Source organism: Hippoglossus stenolepis, chromosome 9 (assembly GCF_022539355.2).
Source record: "Hippoglossus stenolepis isolate QCI-W04-F060 chromosome 9, HSTE1.2, whole genome shotgun sequence".
In the NCBI taxonomy this organism is placed as follows: domain Eukaryota; kingdom Metazoa; phylum Chordata; class Actinopteri; order Pleuronectiformes; family Pleuronectidae; genus Hippoglossus; species Hippoglossus stenolepis.
The window spans coordinates 21,981,282-21,998,212 of record NC_061491.1 but is presented as its reverse complement, the minus strand read 5'-3'; the positions used below and the strand labels follow the sequence as shown (position 1 = coordinate 21,998,212).

At 41.9% G+C, this 16,931-nt stretch overlaps 2 protein-coding genes across 6 annotated transcripts in view; one reads left to right on the top strand and one right to left on the bottom strand.

Moving 5' to 3' along the window:
- Positions 1 to 6,929, top strand: part of ikbkb (inhibitor of nuclear factor kappa B kinase subunit beta) — a 20,948-nt gene extending 14,019 nt beyond the window's left edge. The window contains exons 11-22 of one of the 2 annotated variants that reach the window (XM_035165159.1): positions 536 to 730; positions 825 to 939; positions 1,486 to 1,609; positions 1,699 to 1,850; positions 2,019 to 2,080; positions 2,431 to 2,531; positions 2,622 to 2,671; positions 2,796 to 2,895; positions 3,734 to 3,872; positions 4,655 to 4,752; positions 5,125 to 5,218; positions 5,428 to 6,929. In XM_035165159.1, the coding sequence (XP_035021050.1) occupies positions 536 to 730; positions 825 to 939; positions 1,486 to 1,609; positions 1,699 to 1,850; positions 2,019 to 2,080; positions 2,431 to 2,531; positions 2,622 to 2,671; positions 2,796 to 2,895; positions 3,734 to 3,872; positions 4,655 to 4,752; positions 5,125 to 5,218; positions 5,428 to 5,487 (1,290 nt within the window). In that variant the 3' untranslated portion in view covers positions 5,488 to 6,929. Of the gene's footprint in view, positions 1 to 535; positions 731 to 824; positions 940 to 1,485; positions 1,610 to 1,698; positions 1,851 to 2,018; positions 2,081 to 2,430; positions 2,532 to 2,621; positions 2,672 to 2,795; positions 2,896 to 3,733; positions 3,882 to 4,654; positions 4,753 to 5,124; positions 5,219 to 5,427 lie in introns of both variants that reach the window. The other variant, XM_035165158.1, reaches the window with a different exon arrangement.
- Positions 6,930 to 16,931, bottom strand: vdac3 (voltage-dependent anion channel 3). Of its 4 annotated transcripts, XM_035165160.1 has the most exons (11): positions 16,831 to 16,931; positions 12,969 to 13,081; positions 11,350 to 11,421; positions 11,121 to 11,170; positions 10,649 to 10,651; positions 9,952 to 10,104; positions 9,788 to 9,840; positions 9,408 to 9,635; positions 9,100 to 9,250; positions 7,993 to 8,050; positions 6,930 to 7,893 (listed from the first exon to the last, which is right to left on the bottom strand). In XM_035165160.1, exons 2-11 carry the CDS (start codon positions 13,075 to 13,077, stop codon positions 7,802 to 7,804), a joined length of 969 nt encoding a protein of 322 aa, XP_035021051.1. In that variant the 5' UTR covers positions 13,078 to 13,081; positions 16,831 to 16,931; the 3' UTR covers positions 6,930 to 7,801. The 4 variants fall into 4 exon arrangements, with proteins under 4 accessions (XP_035021051.1, XP_035021053.1, XP_035021052.1 ...); XM_035165162.2 differs by lacking the exon at positions 12,969 to 13,081 and having other exon boundaries at positions 16,831 to 16,930; XM_035165161.2 differs by lacking the exon at positions 10,649 to 10,651 and having other exon boundaries at positions 16,831 to 16,878.

Sequence of the window (16,931 nt, the reverse complement as noted above, 5' to 3'; positions counted from 1 at the left end):
GTTGATTAAGTAATTCATTAATTTATTCTTTCACTTTCCTCTGTGTGAACATGTTTATTTAATGTAAACCTCATGGACTGATGGTGCAGCTGTAGTGAAATGTAAAGTTTAGAAGAGTTGCCTTTAAAGGGATTGTTCACCTGTTTTTTTATTGCTTTAGACTGTAAAATGATGATGGACGAATCATCTTCATTTCCTCACACTATCCAGAAATGAAGCTAAAATGTCCTGGATCTGAATGCCACCATCTTGCACATTTGATTCTGTGCAGTAGTAATTAGGGGATGGGATCTAAAATGACAGAAAACATCTTTGATAAAAATGTATTTGACGCGTACTTTGACTTTTTAGTTTGTTCCATGTCCCATCCACTAACATAGCGGAGGTAGGATTTATGACCTATACTGCTGCCAGTCAAGGTGGCTTGACTTTTGGAGAGCAGTCATGTCGTCCATCTTTATATGCAGCCAACAGCTCAGAACAGCACATGTACTTGTACTGTCTTCATGTGCGTTGTCCTTCTCGCTTCCCTCAGCTGGTTCACGTCCTGAACATGATGTCCGCTAAGATCCTGATATACTCGGTCTCGGACGATGAGACTGTGGCCGACCTGCAGCTGAGAATAAAAGACGACACTGACATCCCTGCAGCCAATCAGGAGCTGCTGCTGGAGGCGGGATTAGTCTTGGAGCCTAATGGACTGGCCACGCAGTGTGCCGTGGATTACAAAGTAATATTTAACATACACTGTACACACATTTAACAACACATTGTGATAATGATTGAGTCATAGTATAATTATGTGTGTATATATGTATCTGTAGGAAATAGATGGGCGACGGACAGACTTGCCCTTGGTCTTCCTGTTTGATCGCTCCTCTTGCAGTTATGAGCCTCAGTTTACTCCTCGCACCCTCCCAGAAAACATCCGCTTTGCCCGTGAGTTTGTTTTTTCTCAACTACGGATATTGAAAAAGTACAATGTTAGCAATGTCTTGTTTTGTGATGTTTTTTTTTTTTTATCTTTGTGTCATTTATTTGCATTTTTGCATTTTTTTCCAGTTGAAGTTTTGTTTTGGGTTTGTGATAAATTAAGTAAATAAACAAGCAAGTTTTGGATATGGACAAATTATGTTCAATACGATAAATCGCCACAAATCAGCGGAGGTTTGGGTGTATTTGCTCCACATTCACTAATAATACAAAGAGAAAATAAACATTGGACAGATCCAAATTCTTTAAGTAGAATAGTATAGTTATAGTTGTGAGATAAGCTGTAGAAAGGGTTTTTATATGAACCATACATTTGATCTTATCTAATTCTCTTATCTGCCAGAACTGAAATTTCTCTGAGGCAAAACTCTGACTACAAACTCTTGATTGAAATAAGATAACAGTAAACATCTGTTGCTTCTCTCTAACTTTTGTGTGTGTGTGTGTGTGTGTTTGTGTGTGTGTGTTTCTTTGTCTCTGTCTTTCTCATAGAAACGAATCCCCTGCACCCTCTGGCTTACAGCCCTCTGAGGAGGACTTGTGGCCAGGCGTGGCAGACCATCTTCTCCCTGAAGGAAGACTGGCAAAGACTGCAGCAGGGGCAGAAAGCTGCCATGTAGGACATACACAAAACTCTCACACACAGCACACACGTCTATGAACTGTTGGATAAAACAAACACATTTCTTCTTCTGGTTCTTTCAGCATGAGCCTGCTGAGGCACAACTCTTCACTGTCCAAACAGAAGAATGAGATGGTGTCCATGCACCAGAGGCTCATGGCCAAGCTTGACTTCTTCACCACCAGCCTTCACATAGACATGGACAAATACCAGGAGCAGACAGCCACCGGGATCGGTATTATACCCAAATATATACCAAAACATCTTGATAGATAGAAGGGAGTTACATTACAACTGCGTTTAAACTACTGTCGGTAGCTTGAGAGCCAGGCAGAAAGTGCACGTGAATGTGTCGAACAATTCAGTTTACCACCGACTAATGATAGTCTTTTTACATCTGTAGCATCAGAGAAGCTCCTCTGTGTGTGGAGGGAGATGGAGCAAACTGCTGCCGGCTGTGGTCAGGTAGAGTGTGCGTGCATGTATGTGTGTGTGTACTTGTGCTTACATCTTTGTGAGGACCATTTTAAGCATAGACCTTATGGCGTGAGGACACTATGAGAAACTGAGGACAGTTTGGGCCGTCCTCACTTTTTCAATGGGCTGTTCGAGGGTTAAGATTTGCTTTGTGAGTTAGGATTAGGTTTGGTTAGGTTTAGGCATTTAGTTGTGATGGTAAAGGTTAGGGTAAGGGGCTAAGGAATGCATAATGCCAATGAAGGTCCTCACTAAGATAGAAGTACAAGGTTGTGTGCGGGTGCAGTATTCACTTGTGCTGTAAAAAGACTAAAACCTGCGTGTGTGTGTGTATCCAGGCCAATGTGAGTGAATTGGAGGAAGAGATGATGCAGCTGCAGCAGGACATAGTGGATGTGCAGAGGCAGCCGTGGAGGAGTGGAGAGGCCCTGGACACATTGTAAGTCTGAACCAAATTTAACTGTAAAAGCAATGAAAACAACTGCTTTGTGATCTTTGATCATGCTCACGTCGCTGCTGTGATCCTCAGAGAGGGAAAGGCGATGGAGATGTTACGCAAACTCAGAGAGAAACCCAGAGGTTTGGATTTTTCATGCTTCCGCTCACTTTTTACCTAACACTCGTTATGGTGTTTCCATTTGAAAATAAACCTCCTTTTTTTTTTATTATTCTTCTGTCTTTCCTTTTCCCGTCCTTCCTTCAGACCAGCGGTGTCCAGGAGACAGTCAGGACGTGGTGCGCCTGGTGGTTCAGGCTGTGCAGTTCTACGAGAAGAAGCTCAAGGACTTCTACACTCACCTCAGGTACTCGCACACAAAATCCCCAGATCACACAAAACAGGACTCATTTCCCAGACCTACAAAAATCGAGCACGCCATTCTTCTCCAGAATAACCAATAAATGATGTTATTGTGTGGGGAAAATGTGGGCTGAAGAACTGAATGAGTCCTGACAAACTCAAGAGTTGCACTGCATTAACCTGGTTTTTGAGAATCTGTGTATTTGTATAATTATGGAACATGATGTTGCCACAATACTAAAACTTACTATTCCTACTGAGGCTGTGTAGAGCATAGCTGGTGCCAATACTAGTGACTTAACATTCAATGATATATTATTTTTGATTCAGATAAATAAGTATAATACACAATTAAGACCATTAATTTGTAGCCTCTGAAAGATTTGCCAAATCACATATTTTAAAATTTCATTGTAGGAAAAGCAGAGATGTGACTAATAACATATTCACAAACAGGAGAGTGAAGTATTTATAAATGTGTGTGGTGTAGACACAGCCCTGAGACGAGGTCTGCTCCGGCTGAATAATGGAAAACACTGATTCATATTTATAACTGTATTGTGATGGCCAAGTGCAAAAGGTGACAGATTTGTAACATTTAATTAAGAGCATAACTGACGTTTACAACTTGAGATTTGATTGTTTACTATCAAGTGTAAAAAATCACAACCCTATATTAATGAAAGATTTCATTCAACATTACACCATCACATCTGCGGTTTTAAATGAGTGTTTTAAAACGGCTTACACGTTATCCATAATAACTCATGATGAACAGGTACATTTCTTCCGTATTGAGCCACTGTTCACCGCTGCCACACCACTGTGCATGTGTTTGGCAGTAAGACCGCCGTGTGCCGTCAGCGTGTGATGGAGCTGCTGCCGAAGGTGGAGGGCGTGGTCCAGGAGATGGCCGAGAGCGAACAGGTCCTGATGAGTCTGCAGGAGAAACGACAGAGGGAGCTGTGGAACCTGCTCAAGGTCGCCTGTGTGAGGACACATGAACTGCTCACACACACACACACACACACACACACACACACACACACACACACACACACACACACACACACACACACACACACACACACACACACACACACACACACACACACACACACACACACACACACACATACACAGACATACTGCTTTCTTGATTGCATATAAATGTATATAACACCAGTACATCCACAAACTATAATGTGACTCAGTAGAGCTGATCCAAATTCAACATACTCAAATATCAGTCCCCTAAATATGCCCGATTCGTGAATTATTCCCTGGGAAACTGGGGAAAACATCAAAATGCCATTTCTTGCAATGTTAAAGAAAGTGGTGGGGAAAAATCCTGGATCCGCCCCTTTGTTCAGATCAAAGCCAAAATTGAATGGGTCCTTTCTTGGCCCTTGTTCCATCTTTCCACCAACTTCTTTGGAAATCTGTGTAGTTTTTGTGTAATTCTGCAGAAAAACAAACAAAAGGACATGGACAAAAACATAACTCTTTTGTGGAAGTAATAATTATCATAGGGTTGCAGGAAGTATACAGATACTGACAAGTTATAATAAACTCAAATTAGGTGGAATTTACCCATTTCCAATGAACACTCCGTGACTCTAAAATAGTCTAGATGTCAAACAGTCACATGACAAAAGCTGAGTCAATTCTATACAGTGACCGTAAGAATGTATGTCCCTTTCTCTTCCATGATAAGCAGGTGCTGTGTTAACTAAGAAAGTGCATCATCTTTTCTTTTGTAGAGTAAAGTTCGCAGCCCAGTGAGTGGGAGTCCTGATGGATTACGAACCACCTCGTCGGTGCCTCCTCTGCTGACCCCCAAACAAAGTTTACAGCAGTTGTGAGTGCACTTACACACACACAAACACACACACACACACACACACACACACACACACACACACACACACACACACACACACACACACACTGGGGTTTAAAAGATGTTATGTATTCAGGGTACAAGACTTATTTTCTGAAATATTATTATGAGCTACAGAAAATAAATGTTACTTGACATTTCACTGAGCCACTCAAATATTGGCACAGCTTTGAGAATTCTTTACATATTTCTGAGGTTTTTAAACACAGTTGTGGGAGTCTTCTTCGTATACTGATGATCACCAGAGACTTTACAGTATAAACACTTGATGAACTCTTTATGTTATCGTGAGTAGCATCTTCATGAGTCAAACCCTGGTTGTGTCTGCAGGGATGAGTCTCTGGTGGAGCAGAGCAGAACGTTCGAGAGTCGACTGCAGAGTTTGCTGCAGGACACCATGCAGGAATCAGAAAACAGTATGGAGGTTTGTCCTCGCACACACACACACACACACACACACACACACACACACACACACACACACACACACACACACACACACACACACACACACACACACACGACTCCCTCAGCTCTTATTCTCATCTTGTTTTGATGTCAAACAGCTTTAATTGGTTTTCTCTGAGTTATGTGGATGACTATTAAAGTTAAAACCCTTTGTTTTTGCCCCAGATGTTGAGTGAGTGGACGTGGCTGAACGGAGGCCAGAGTTTCTCCAGTGATCTCGCCTAAATTCAGTTTCATTCATGGATTACATGTGGTGCTGTGCTGCCTCTGTGTGGATGGGAGGTCGCACTGCACGGAGACATGGTACCAGCTGTTCTGTCAATGTGAGTGGAGTAACAATGCAATAGATGCTGGCACATATTTGCTGAATGGGATTAGAGAGTAGGTACATCTGTTCACTGCCGATCATCAGAGCACTGAAGCCAATTATTACTGCAATAATGATTCACATCAGAGAAACTTCTAATATAATTATTTATTGACCTTATCTGTACGTTTTAAAAGAACCATCAAATGAGTTGGGGTAGAATTGCACAGTTCAACCCTTCCACTGATTTCATCAGATGATCCTAGGTGTAGGATGTGTAATTAAAATTAAAATGTTTATAAAATCCCAGTTACAACATTCACAGTATGAGGAGAAGTTTGCTCGATATCCCAGAAATATATTTTAACCACAAATTTTCGTTTGAGAATACATGAATGTAAATAATGCATTGCAGTGATCTGAAATATTTCCATCCTCTTTATTTGAAAATACTTTTGCACATTAATCACAAGTTAAAAAAACATATTTCAGTAGTATTTTAAAGAAGATGTGTGTCAGGTAACAACATTTTTATCAGATTTTATTTGTTTCTTAATGCAGCATTGTTTTTTATTGCAAAATTTATTTTCACTGAATATTATGTAAGTTTATGAGTAAATATGAATGTGAATTTGTTTTTCTACATCCTCTGATAATGACAAAGGGGTTTAACACAAAAACAGGAGCACCAGCACAGTGTGGTGCAGTCCAGTTTCCCTGCAGTGATTTCAAGAGATTCAAAAGTTTTTAGTGTGACTCAATGTTTGTGGAGACGACACATGCATATCCCGTTATACTCCCTTGGCCTGGTTCAAGATGGTGTTGAGTACAGATGATTCATGGTCTAAAGCATAACTTTTGATTTTGAAAATGTTCTTTGTTGATTTTAAAAATGGTCAAATTTATTGTAAAACTGTGAAAACAGTTTGTAAGTTAAATAGATTTATGCAGTATTGGCCTTTTATTTGTATTGCATTTGAATCTGTGAATTTTAGATAAGACTGCTACAGCACAATGTTGTACAGCTGCATCATGAGATTTTTCACACTTACACATCCAATCTGTATCCTGAGTATTGTCGGTCGACTGTACTGTACATAGATAATTCACAGTGATGACAGATGTTACATTATCCTGATGGTTGTTTGTGTACATACTGTTACGATTGTATTAATGTCAGAATAACAGAATGTTAGACGACATCCCTCATTGAATTTTCTATCTTGAACAGTGTTTTATTTTTCTGTAAATGACGTCTTCTTCGATTCATTCCAATTTTTCTAAGGATGAGGCACAAGTTCTTCTTCCTTTGCTGTTTCATGTCAACCAAAATAAAATAAAAAAACACCCATTGATATGATAAAGTTTTACATTCTTTATTCCATCAATTCAATAAATGTCGATTGAGTTCCTAACTGTTGACTAACTCTCCTATACAAAGCACAGCACAGATAAAGTGAAATGTAGTGGTAAAGGTTGAACAGGTACAGGACACCAAACAAGACGACGGGGCTCGGAGCCTTTTTACCAAACAGGACCTGAAAAATCGATGTTTTGGCAACTGAAGCGTCACAGTTTCTAACTGCGTCACTGAGGTCAAAGGGTGGAATCAGTCGGTCCACTCAGTCTGAGGGTGGCCGGCCGCTCGGTGTGTTTTCTGCTTAACGCTCTCCAGCCTTTATTGCATCTGTTTATCGTCATTGTACTGAAGTCAGTAGCTTCCCTCAAGCCTTGAAAGCATGCACCAAAACCACAACATACCAAAACAAGCTTCTTCTAATCATCTGATTCACGTCTGAAACACAGAATATATCTGAACACAGTCAAAATAAGAAAGGGGCCTCATGTCGTGTTCCAGAAATACAGATGTGTCTGAGACAAAGTGCACTTTGTCGAGTCGAACCGGTCACAAGTACCACATTATTCAGAGAATGACTATTTTCATGATACATATAACATATGGGACCTGTAACTAATGCAACATTTAAAAATAACACTTGCTTCTTTAAAAATTACAGTACTGGAGGTCTTGGAGGCTGCTCGGGGTTTCAGGGTTAAGGCCAAAGAATGTGTGTATTTGTGTAGATATGTGTGTAGCACTCAGTGTGCAGGGAAGATGTGTTTATGTGTCGCTGAGTGGACCATTGTGGTGTTGTCACATTTGGGCTGTGTCTTCTTCCCCTGCGTTTGCTTCCCTCTCTCTCCTCTTGTCCGTCCTCCCACTGAATCTTTTTAGGCCTCCAGCTCGAAACCCATGCCCACTTTGTGTCCGCCGCCGTTCACGTTCTTCCCGTCGATCAGACCTGAGAGAGTGAGCTTCACTCCTGCAGGGAAGAGAGGTCAGATCATGTAAAGAAATCGTGCTGGTGCGTGACAGGAAACAGGAAACAGGAAACGAAACAAAAAGAAAGCAGTTAACAAACCTGGCCTGAGGGTTTGTGTGTATCCAACTCCAACGAGGCAGGCGTTGTTCACTTTGGCCTGTGAGGAGAAACCAAACATGGACGGTGAAGTGACCATAGGGAGCTGAAATGTACTTTACTAGTTACATAATTTATTTCATATATTTGAAGCAGCCTCAGATCAACGACTGCAGAGGAGTTAGGCTTTGAAAGTCAAGTGGTTTTGCAGAGTGAGTAGGTTTAGAGAGTGGTGTGGCTCTATAGTGGCTATGTTGACCTTTCTGTGTATATTTAAATAAATGTTATAACTTTGTTGATCCCTGACTTTCCCTTTATCAGGATTATCAGGTCAAAAAATGATTTTATCAGATATTTAAGTTTATAACCAAACACCAGCAAAGCTAATAACATTCCCCGTTGGCCTCAGCTATGCTCATAGAGATTATTCCTCCTGGACGGAGACGACCAGCAGCCGAAGGCGTTAAGATTTCTGGTTGTCTGTCTATCCATCGCATCCGTGAACACGTTATCTCAAGAGCACCTTGAGGGAATTTCATCAAATTTGGACTCAAGGATGAACTGAGTCGATTTTGGCAGTCAAAGGTCAAGGTCACGTGACCTCTCGAAACCATTTTTTGCCTTTTTGAAAATGCTTTGAAAGGATCTTTTCAACTTTGGTATAAATGTTCACTTAGACTCACAGATTAGCCAATTAGATTTGGATGGTCAAAGGTCACAGTGGCCTCACAAAACCTTCTTTTGGCCATTTGAGAACGATATCTCAAGGTCTAATTTCTTCATATTTTGACCAATTGTCACTAGGACTCAAAGATTAGATGAGATTTCAGATTAGATTAGATTTCAGTGGTCAAAGGTAAAATTCACGGTGACATTATATTATTGTGAATGCACTTTGCAAAGAACACCTGGAGGGACTGAAGCTGCACTGGTTGGTGGAGGGATACAACAGCAGGGCGATATTTCCAGGTTATAATCTATTTCTAGTGTTTTTTTATCTAAAATCTCCCAAATTGTAATTCATAATTCCTCACTGCAGTAATGGTCACTGTTGACGATACTATAGAAAATTGTCTTTATCATTTCAGAGGTTTTGAAGTCAGTTCTTACAGATAGGGTCGCATCATTGTCCAGCTGGTATTTAGCCCCGATTCCAAAGCGGGTGTTGTTGCTGCCGGCTGTCCAGGCCAGGTGCACCGCTGTCTCCAATTTGCTGTTCACCTTTTGGAAAATGGAGCCACCGAACTCTGTGCCATCATTGCTTAAATACAAAAGAAAACACAAACAGAAAAGGTAGAGGTGAGCAGCAGTGGGTATTAGTCTGAACGTTCGGTTTCATCCTGGGGAAATGCTTCCTCTCTCACTGGCTGCATCACTTCCATTTCCCCGCCTCTCGACACTGTGACGTGGTGACTCACACGTTGGTATGAAGCTGAAAGTCTCCGGCCTTGTATCCGAGGGCAAAGTTGTTCTGAGTCAGTTTGGACTTGGCGGTGTCAAAGGCCAACTGGTAGCCAGCGAGCCAGCCCTCGTAGCCCAGCACAGCAGCTCCGTGGACGGTGGGGCCGGCCATGTCGAAGTCCAGGTCACAGCCCACATTGACAAACTCACGCTTGTAGCCAGTCTTCAGTTTGGCACTCTTCTTCCTGCAGATGGAATAACAAGGAAGAGAAGGAGGGGAAAATCCTTTAGAAAGCACTGCATAATTAATATGTTTATAATATGCATTTATATTCACTTTGTTTGTAAACTTATTGAAGACATTAAAAACTACTCAGCATGAGGAAGATGCTCTTACCCGGTGTTTGGCACAAATGACGTGTCCAGAGCGAGCTTCAGGCCCTTCGCCAGCTGCAGAGAGACAAGCAGGAGACACAGACTGTGAGATAATCATTTGAATTTAGGTTTTGGAAATGTTTAATAAGCTAGGTATAGTAAGTTCCTGTCATATATATTTAATACCTGGTCCTCAATGGTGATTTCTGTGGTCAGAGTGTTGTCTGTGTTCCATTTCTGGTTGAAGCTGAGGCCCAGCTCACTCATCTTGTACTTGGTCTCCAGGTGACCGCCGGACTTCCCCGTGTCTGTGTTGTTGGAGCCGGACGTGGCGAACTCCTGCAGGTCGGACAGGGATGGAGTAATGAGATGGAGGGGTTTGGGGGGGGATATGGAAAATGAGGCGTGAAGGGAAGCAGAGAGGCACGTTGCTACATTACAGCCCAGCTATTCAAATAAAAGGAGAGCGAGAAAGAGTGAAGAAGCATTCAGGGAGAGAGAAGAAGGAAGAAAACTAAGGTGAGGGGAAGGGAGCATTGTTCCTCTGCTCTTCCTCTGCCACACAATCCCTCTCCGGTTTGTATGACTGCTTATTTATTTAAGATGGAGACATGAGTTGAGGAGGAAAACTGAAAATAGAGTCTGGACTGTGAGGGAGAGGCAGCTTGTGGTTGCATTTCAGGATCGGTGCTGTTACGGCTGCAGAGGTCGGGGGGGGGGAACTTTGTCACTTGGACAAATTACTGCTGCAAAGAAAACACATGGCGGAAAGCCTGCACACACTGTCTGCACACAAACATCTAAATGTGTTACCCTGCAGTGCCCCCGTGTGTTTAATCATTACATATGTGCACACACACACACACACACACTCTCCTCTTACCATCTGACAGGAGCATCCAGAGAGGAAGCAGAGAAAAGAGAAAATAGATAAAGTTAGGCAGAACCACACTGAACTCACATGCAGTGATTTCACCGGGAAAAATGAAAATCAGAGCGACGGAAAGTGGAAACCCGAGCGAAAACATTCTCAGTGTTTATTTCAGTGAGGTTTGTGGCGTGTGGGAAACTAAACACCAGCGTTCATTATGGTTTTACCATGGCAACCGGTTTATGGCAAAACACACACACAGCAAATTAAGCCCTTCATCCCCATCAGGATACAACATGTTGCTTGAGAAACAACAGTTAGGAGGAAGCTTGTTGGGCAGACGACGTTACCGAGTCTGTAAGTTGGACTGATCTCGGGCGGCAAACATTATGAGTCATACCATTTATACCACAGAACGCTGAGAGAAAGGCCTGCACGAGAAATTTGAACACTTCAGGCTCTCAGGGAATAAAATAGTACTTACAACACCGCTCTGGGACTTGGTCTTAACATCCAGCTTAAGAACTCCGTAGCCTGGGAAGAAAGAAACATCCGGAAATTTAAAAAAGAAAAGGATGGAAAATAACAGCAGGGCTCTGACACAGCTGCAGTGAAAATAAACAGCTGCACTTCAAAGTGACACTGAGCAACAGAGATTTCTCTAATATCAGTCCTGCTTCATTCAAAACATTTTATAAATTTGGTGAAGTTACCATAGCCCTTGTTGAAGATGTCTTTGGCAGATTTCCCCAAGTCGGCGTATGCAGGAGGGACAGCCATTGTTCCTGAGGAAACACACATGTACATACTGTTTAGTCTTATTCACAACAACAGAGAGAAACTACAACACCACAAAAAAGCAGTTGGCTGATGCATAGTCAGAGGGATACTCCAGCAAATTAGTAAAGCACCTCCATGAAGCTGCAGGGCTTGCAAGAAAGATGCAGAATGTGCAGCAGAGGCTCAAATATCCGGATTTTAGTGCCAAACTCCAAATATGCTGGAGCCTGCATTTCCCATAATGCAGCGTGATAGCATCTTAGTCACTCACACCCTTTGCCAGATTTTTTGTTACACACATAAAGTCTGAACTGAGACAATCCTGCTTTAAAGGACATGATTGTAGATATCAGTGTTATCAAAGAGAGAGTAGCGCTGCCCATTAGAACTAGATGATCGATGGAGTGCCCCTTCAAATTAAAATGCTGCAGACAATCACACAGAATACACAGAGTTTTGCACCTTTGTGGAAGCTAAGCAATGCAACTCAGGCAGCAGCTCTAAGGCCAAGTCAAACATAAAGAGCTGTATTCCCTCACACTAAAAGCACTGCAGGTAGCAATCCGTATATAAAGTAAGATTATTCAAATCTCTGCCTCAGTTGGGGAAATATAGATATTTATTTGTATAACCATGTGTGTTGGCACCATTTAAAATGAGGGATCTACCTCAATGTGTCTCCCGAGGTTATAAATAAATAAATGCTGATGATGAAACCCAGGCTCTCTGGAGAGGACCTGTCTGGGTGCTGGTGATATCCTGCTTCTCTCCTCCCCCCCCCCATCGTCCATGTGAAACCTATTGATTGCCTGGCAGCGCTCCATTAGCAGGCTGCAGAGCTTGTTAAACTAATGGGACCCACTCTCTTGCAGGAAATGTTAATAAGCAAAAAAAAAACAGACACAATACAGAGAAATTCTGCTGCAAGCGTCACTACTGTATTTTAATATTAATAACATCCTCATTATGCAATGCTTGTGGAGAGAGGGGGATATATTATGTACAATGTGTAATGACATAGTGTGCAAGCCAATGCAGTAGAGATAACGTGAGCAGTAGCAGGTTTGATTAGTCAGCAAGTGCGAGTCCTGCAAACCACTGCACTGCACCGTAATGCTTCTGTCAGTCATCAGGGTCCCCTGGGTCAGTGTGTGCGTATGTGAGTGTGTGTGGAGGGGGGGTGGGGTAGTTTTGACAAGGTGACTTTGCAGGAGCAGGTAGAATATCCTGCATTCACTAACAACCTAAACCTGGATTAATGGTTTACTACAAGCTTCCCTTCCTTCTCGTGCGTCTCTGTCCCTTCCGCTGTTAATCTCATCCGTCACATCTTCTCTGCAGAGGTTGGAGCAAGGAGGGCGAAGCAGCTTCTATCAGCAGATGCATCGCTGATTGACCCAGTGCAGACGATCAGCGTGTAAAAATATATTTAAAATCATTCAGACCCCCAAGACTTCATCATCTTTAGGATGGTGCAGCCAAAATGCAATCCAGGGACCCTGATGATACATAATCTCTTTCTATGAACACACACACACCCCCCCCCACTCACCATGCCCTTTGGGTGCGTGGTGCTGACATGTCCCACAGTGGCCTTTGTTCTCTGCCTGCTTGCCTTTTCCTGTCTTGTCCTGCTTCACCACATCCCCCATCTCTGCCATGTCTCTTCAGACGTGGGGAAGCACAAGGAGGGACAATGGATCAACTTCGGCAAACAGTCCCGTTCTGTTTAGACAGCAACCGTGCACACTATGCTGGCTGCTCGTAGAATGGCAGTGATCATCTTTGTTCTTCCTTCGCATGCAGTCAGACCCCAACTATTGCGTCACTCTGTGCTGTAAATGTCAGCGGTAGGAGCACTTGTACTTTGTGCACTGTATTTGAACAGGATAAGACCCGTGTGCAGCCCTCGTTTGACATGGAGAGAATTGCATCTTTATCAGACAAAGGATACTGATTAGCTGCATGAAACGATGAGCTGGTGAAATACTGAAGATGAGCTGGTGAAATACTGAAGTCCCTGTGTCCCTGATACAAGAGCACAGTAAGCACAACAAATCATAAACCTGTCGTCTGTCATCAGCATCTGTCCGCAAGTGTTACATCAACGGCACCTTAGAGTACAGTGTCATTGACCTCTGGCTTGTCATGTACGTGGGCTACGTGAGCAGAGTCCAGTGTGCAGCAGTCTCTCTCTCTCCAGATTTACACTTTACACTTTCAGAGGTGGTGAAGTGTTTAAACCCCCTGAAAACCTGGTTTCAAATCGTAAATATTTCTTTAAATCATTTAACATGTGTGACTAAATGAGTTTAGAAACAATCATTCGCTCTCATTTATTATTTAATCCTGCAATAAATTATTTTGTGGCCAGTTTGTGCAGCAGACACAAATACAACACTGATGAATCATCACCGTTAAAGTTAATATGGTGAAGTTGTTAAAATATCCAGTAGTGTCGGAACAACATTATAATTTATTTGGAGTCGTTTTTCAGGCCCCCTGCTGAGTTTAAGTCCAACATTCACTCAATTTTACCTCAGTTTTGTTCTTAACCAACTGATGATGAAAATATCTGACTCTAACTGTGTCTGTGGGGGGTAGTGCGGCGCGGTTTTAGAGCTTTTCCAGTGACAATAAGTGCTGGTGAAATGTGAGATTATTATTATAAGTTTAACATTAACAAAAAACACAAGACAACGTGCTCACACCTGTTGTCAGCATCTGATTCAGATGTCACTATCCTCTGTTGCACAATAAAAAATAAACCTTTTCCCAAATGTGTCCTGCTGAGTTAAAATGAGGAAAGAAGAAATCTCTCAAATGAAATAACCCTGATCTGACTGTGATCTTGTGGGACCTCATCGGACCAATAAGATCCCTCAGACACAGACACCTGACATCCGGTCACAGTGCGTGTCACAAAGCTTTGTCCGTCTCCGCTTAGTGTCGCTCTTCATCTCTCAAACACTGAGCCGGTGTGTGGCAGCTGACCTGCACTTTACTGACCACTGGACTGCCTTAGTCATTTCACTACCTCGCAGCTCGGTACCCTCTCACCTCCTGCAGCACAACGTCCTTTTTTGACTCCTTCCCTCCGAGCCTTCCTCCCTCAGTCTCTATATTTAGCCCAGGTGAACATGACACTACAACACATGTGACCAAGTTTCAAACATGTGTCCTTATCCGAGTTCAACCTGTTAAAGCCCCTGCAAGCATCAGTGTATTTCTCTGTATTGTACACTTGTATTCTTTACTGAACTGACTTTAACCCTTGTTCACTAATCACTCCACAAACGCTCTCCTGCCTCTCGTCTGCATGAGCTGCAGCCTCATGGCAGCCATCACGCGGCTCAGAGGTCAAACTGACACAGAGGTAAGTGAAAGTAAAAGTACAAACAGCAGTGGTGATCGTCAACAAGCACACAAATAGTATCTTTAAAAAACACTGTGTGAAAATACAGAGTGTGGATTTACTAATTAATTGTGTGTTTTCATCTTCAAACATGATCACAAAGAAGAAGTTCAACATCTTGATTTATGAAGAACACAGAACATTTTGTGTCATAGTTTCACTTCTTATAACAGAAACCTGCTCTTTCATAAAAACTAAGGCAGTGTTTGATTCTTTGACTTTCAAAATGTTGAATCAAACATGACAATTGGTGAAGGTCATACATCTCTATATATAATATATGATTTCAGCAATTATTGTAACATATATAAAATAATTGACTAATAACAATAATTTAGCAACTTAATTTGAGGACTGGCTCTGGGTGACTGCATTCCTTTTCTGTTTTCATATCTGTGAAGCACTTTGTATACTGGCATTTTGAAAAGTGCTAAATGAATTAAGTCAGAACGGTAATTTTTACATACAATTTTCACAAAAGATAAATGAACTAAATATAGAATGTTATATATTTTTGAACAGAGGGGGGTCTATACTAATCAAGTATGTTCCCTTACGTTTGGAGAACATGATTTGTAGGCCGCTGCATCTCTGTAGCATTTATAAGAAGGCACGACACATTTTACCTTTATCAAAAACACCGCACCTCCTGTGATGTGTACAATATCTTAATGAATCATTCAGTTCTGTGGAAGACGCTGATAATCGAGTCCTTGTTAATGGACAGATACTAAACATTGAACTGTGTAAACAGGCAGTTGCCCAACCCTGGCTGAACCCTCAGATAACATGAGACCAAGGCCAGTGTGTGAGGCGTAGAACTGGAGGAATGTGCGGCTGTGAGATAAGTTCAAGTGCAGTCAGGTTACACCTTAGACAATTTATAGCCTTAATTTAAAGCACATGATGAGGGGGTGTATTTGCTTTGTGTGTTTTGGGAGGCATGGGTCATTCTATGTCTGTTGCATCATGTTGTGTTGTTATTAATGAGTTGTTCCAGCCAGGAGACAGTCTGGTGTTTGATCCACAGGCCTGACTTCTTAAGTAAGAGGATAAATGACCACAATAATAATAACCATGATATCCATTCTGGCAATTCCTCTCCATATGCTATATTTTCATTAAATGCTTGACTGATGTCGACTGTAACGTTTGTAGTTATCTCTGTCTAGTCTGGCGTTTTTGTGGTTGTTGTCTTTTTATGCTTTTGTATGTTTGCTCTGTACTCTAAATGCTTTGTTTTTGTCTGTGTGTTGAAATATAAACATAAATATTATAAGAATAATAATAAATGAATAATTTAACTTGTCCATACAAGCTGACCTTGATGTTTTAGTCCCCTTGTTAAATCCTGAGTGTGGGTCACTACCTCTCTGTGTCTGATGAGACTGAGCAGATTGTGAAATTACCTGGTAAAGAGCATGCGTACAGGTGACAGACACAGATAGAGATCCCTGTAATGTGTCTGCTCGTAAACCAAAGTGTTTCAACGAGATTTATGGCCTCAGGTCATCCTGTCAGTCAGTGGATGACGCCCCTGTTCTTCCATTGTGTGCATGAATACCAACACAACACCTTTACCTTTGTGTTACACACTCTTGTAAACAATCTATGAACACACTCTCTCTATATATCTGAGTAAATTAAACTGTGTGTTGCAGCACAGTGTTAAAAACAATATGCCAGTTTACAGGAAATAGGACTCCTTGTTAAAAATAAACCACTTCCAGTAGACTTTCTGTATAAGTATATTCACTCTCAGGCTGTTTTACAGTTGTGAAATTCAGTGAAGTAAAGGCTCACACAGGCCTGAACTGGCAGTGAAACCTTGCTGCTGCTGCTGCTCCTGCTGCTGCTGCACTCCCACCCCTTTACGTGTGACTCACATATTCTAGTAGTTAAAAACCAGAAATGACAGGAGCTAAACTGTCGAGCAGATCAGACCATGAGATTAAAACTTGTTTAATATCACATTTAGGTGAAGTGAGTGGTTTCTTACCTGTGTCAGAGGTTCGGAGTGAGCGGACTTGGTGGAGGCTGTTTGGCTGCAGCGGGGAACTGAAGGAGAAAACAGACACACGCACACTGGGCAGGCGCAAG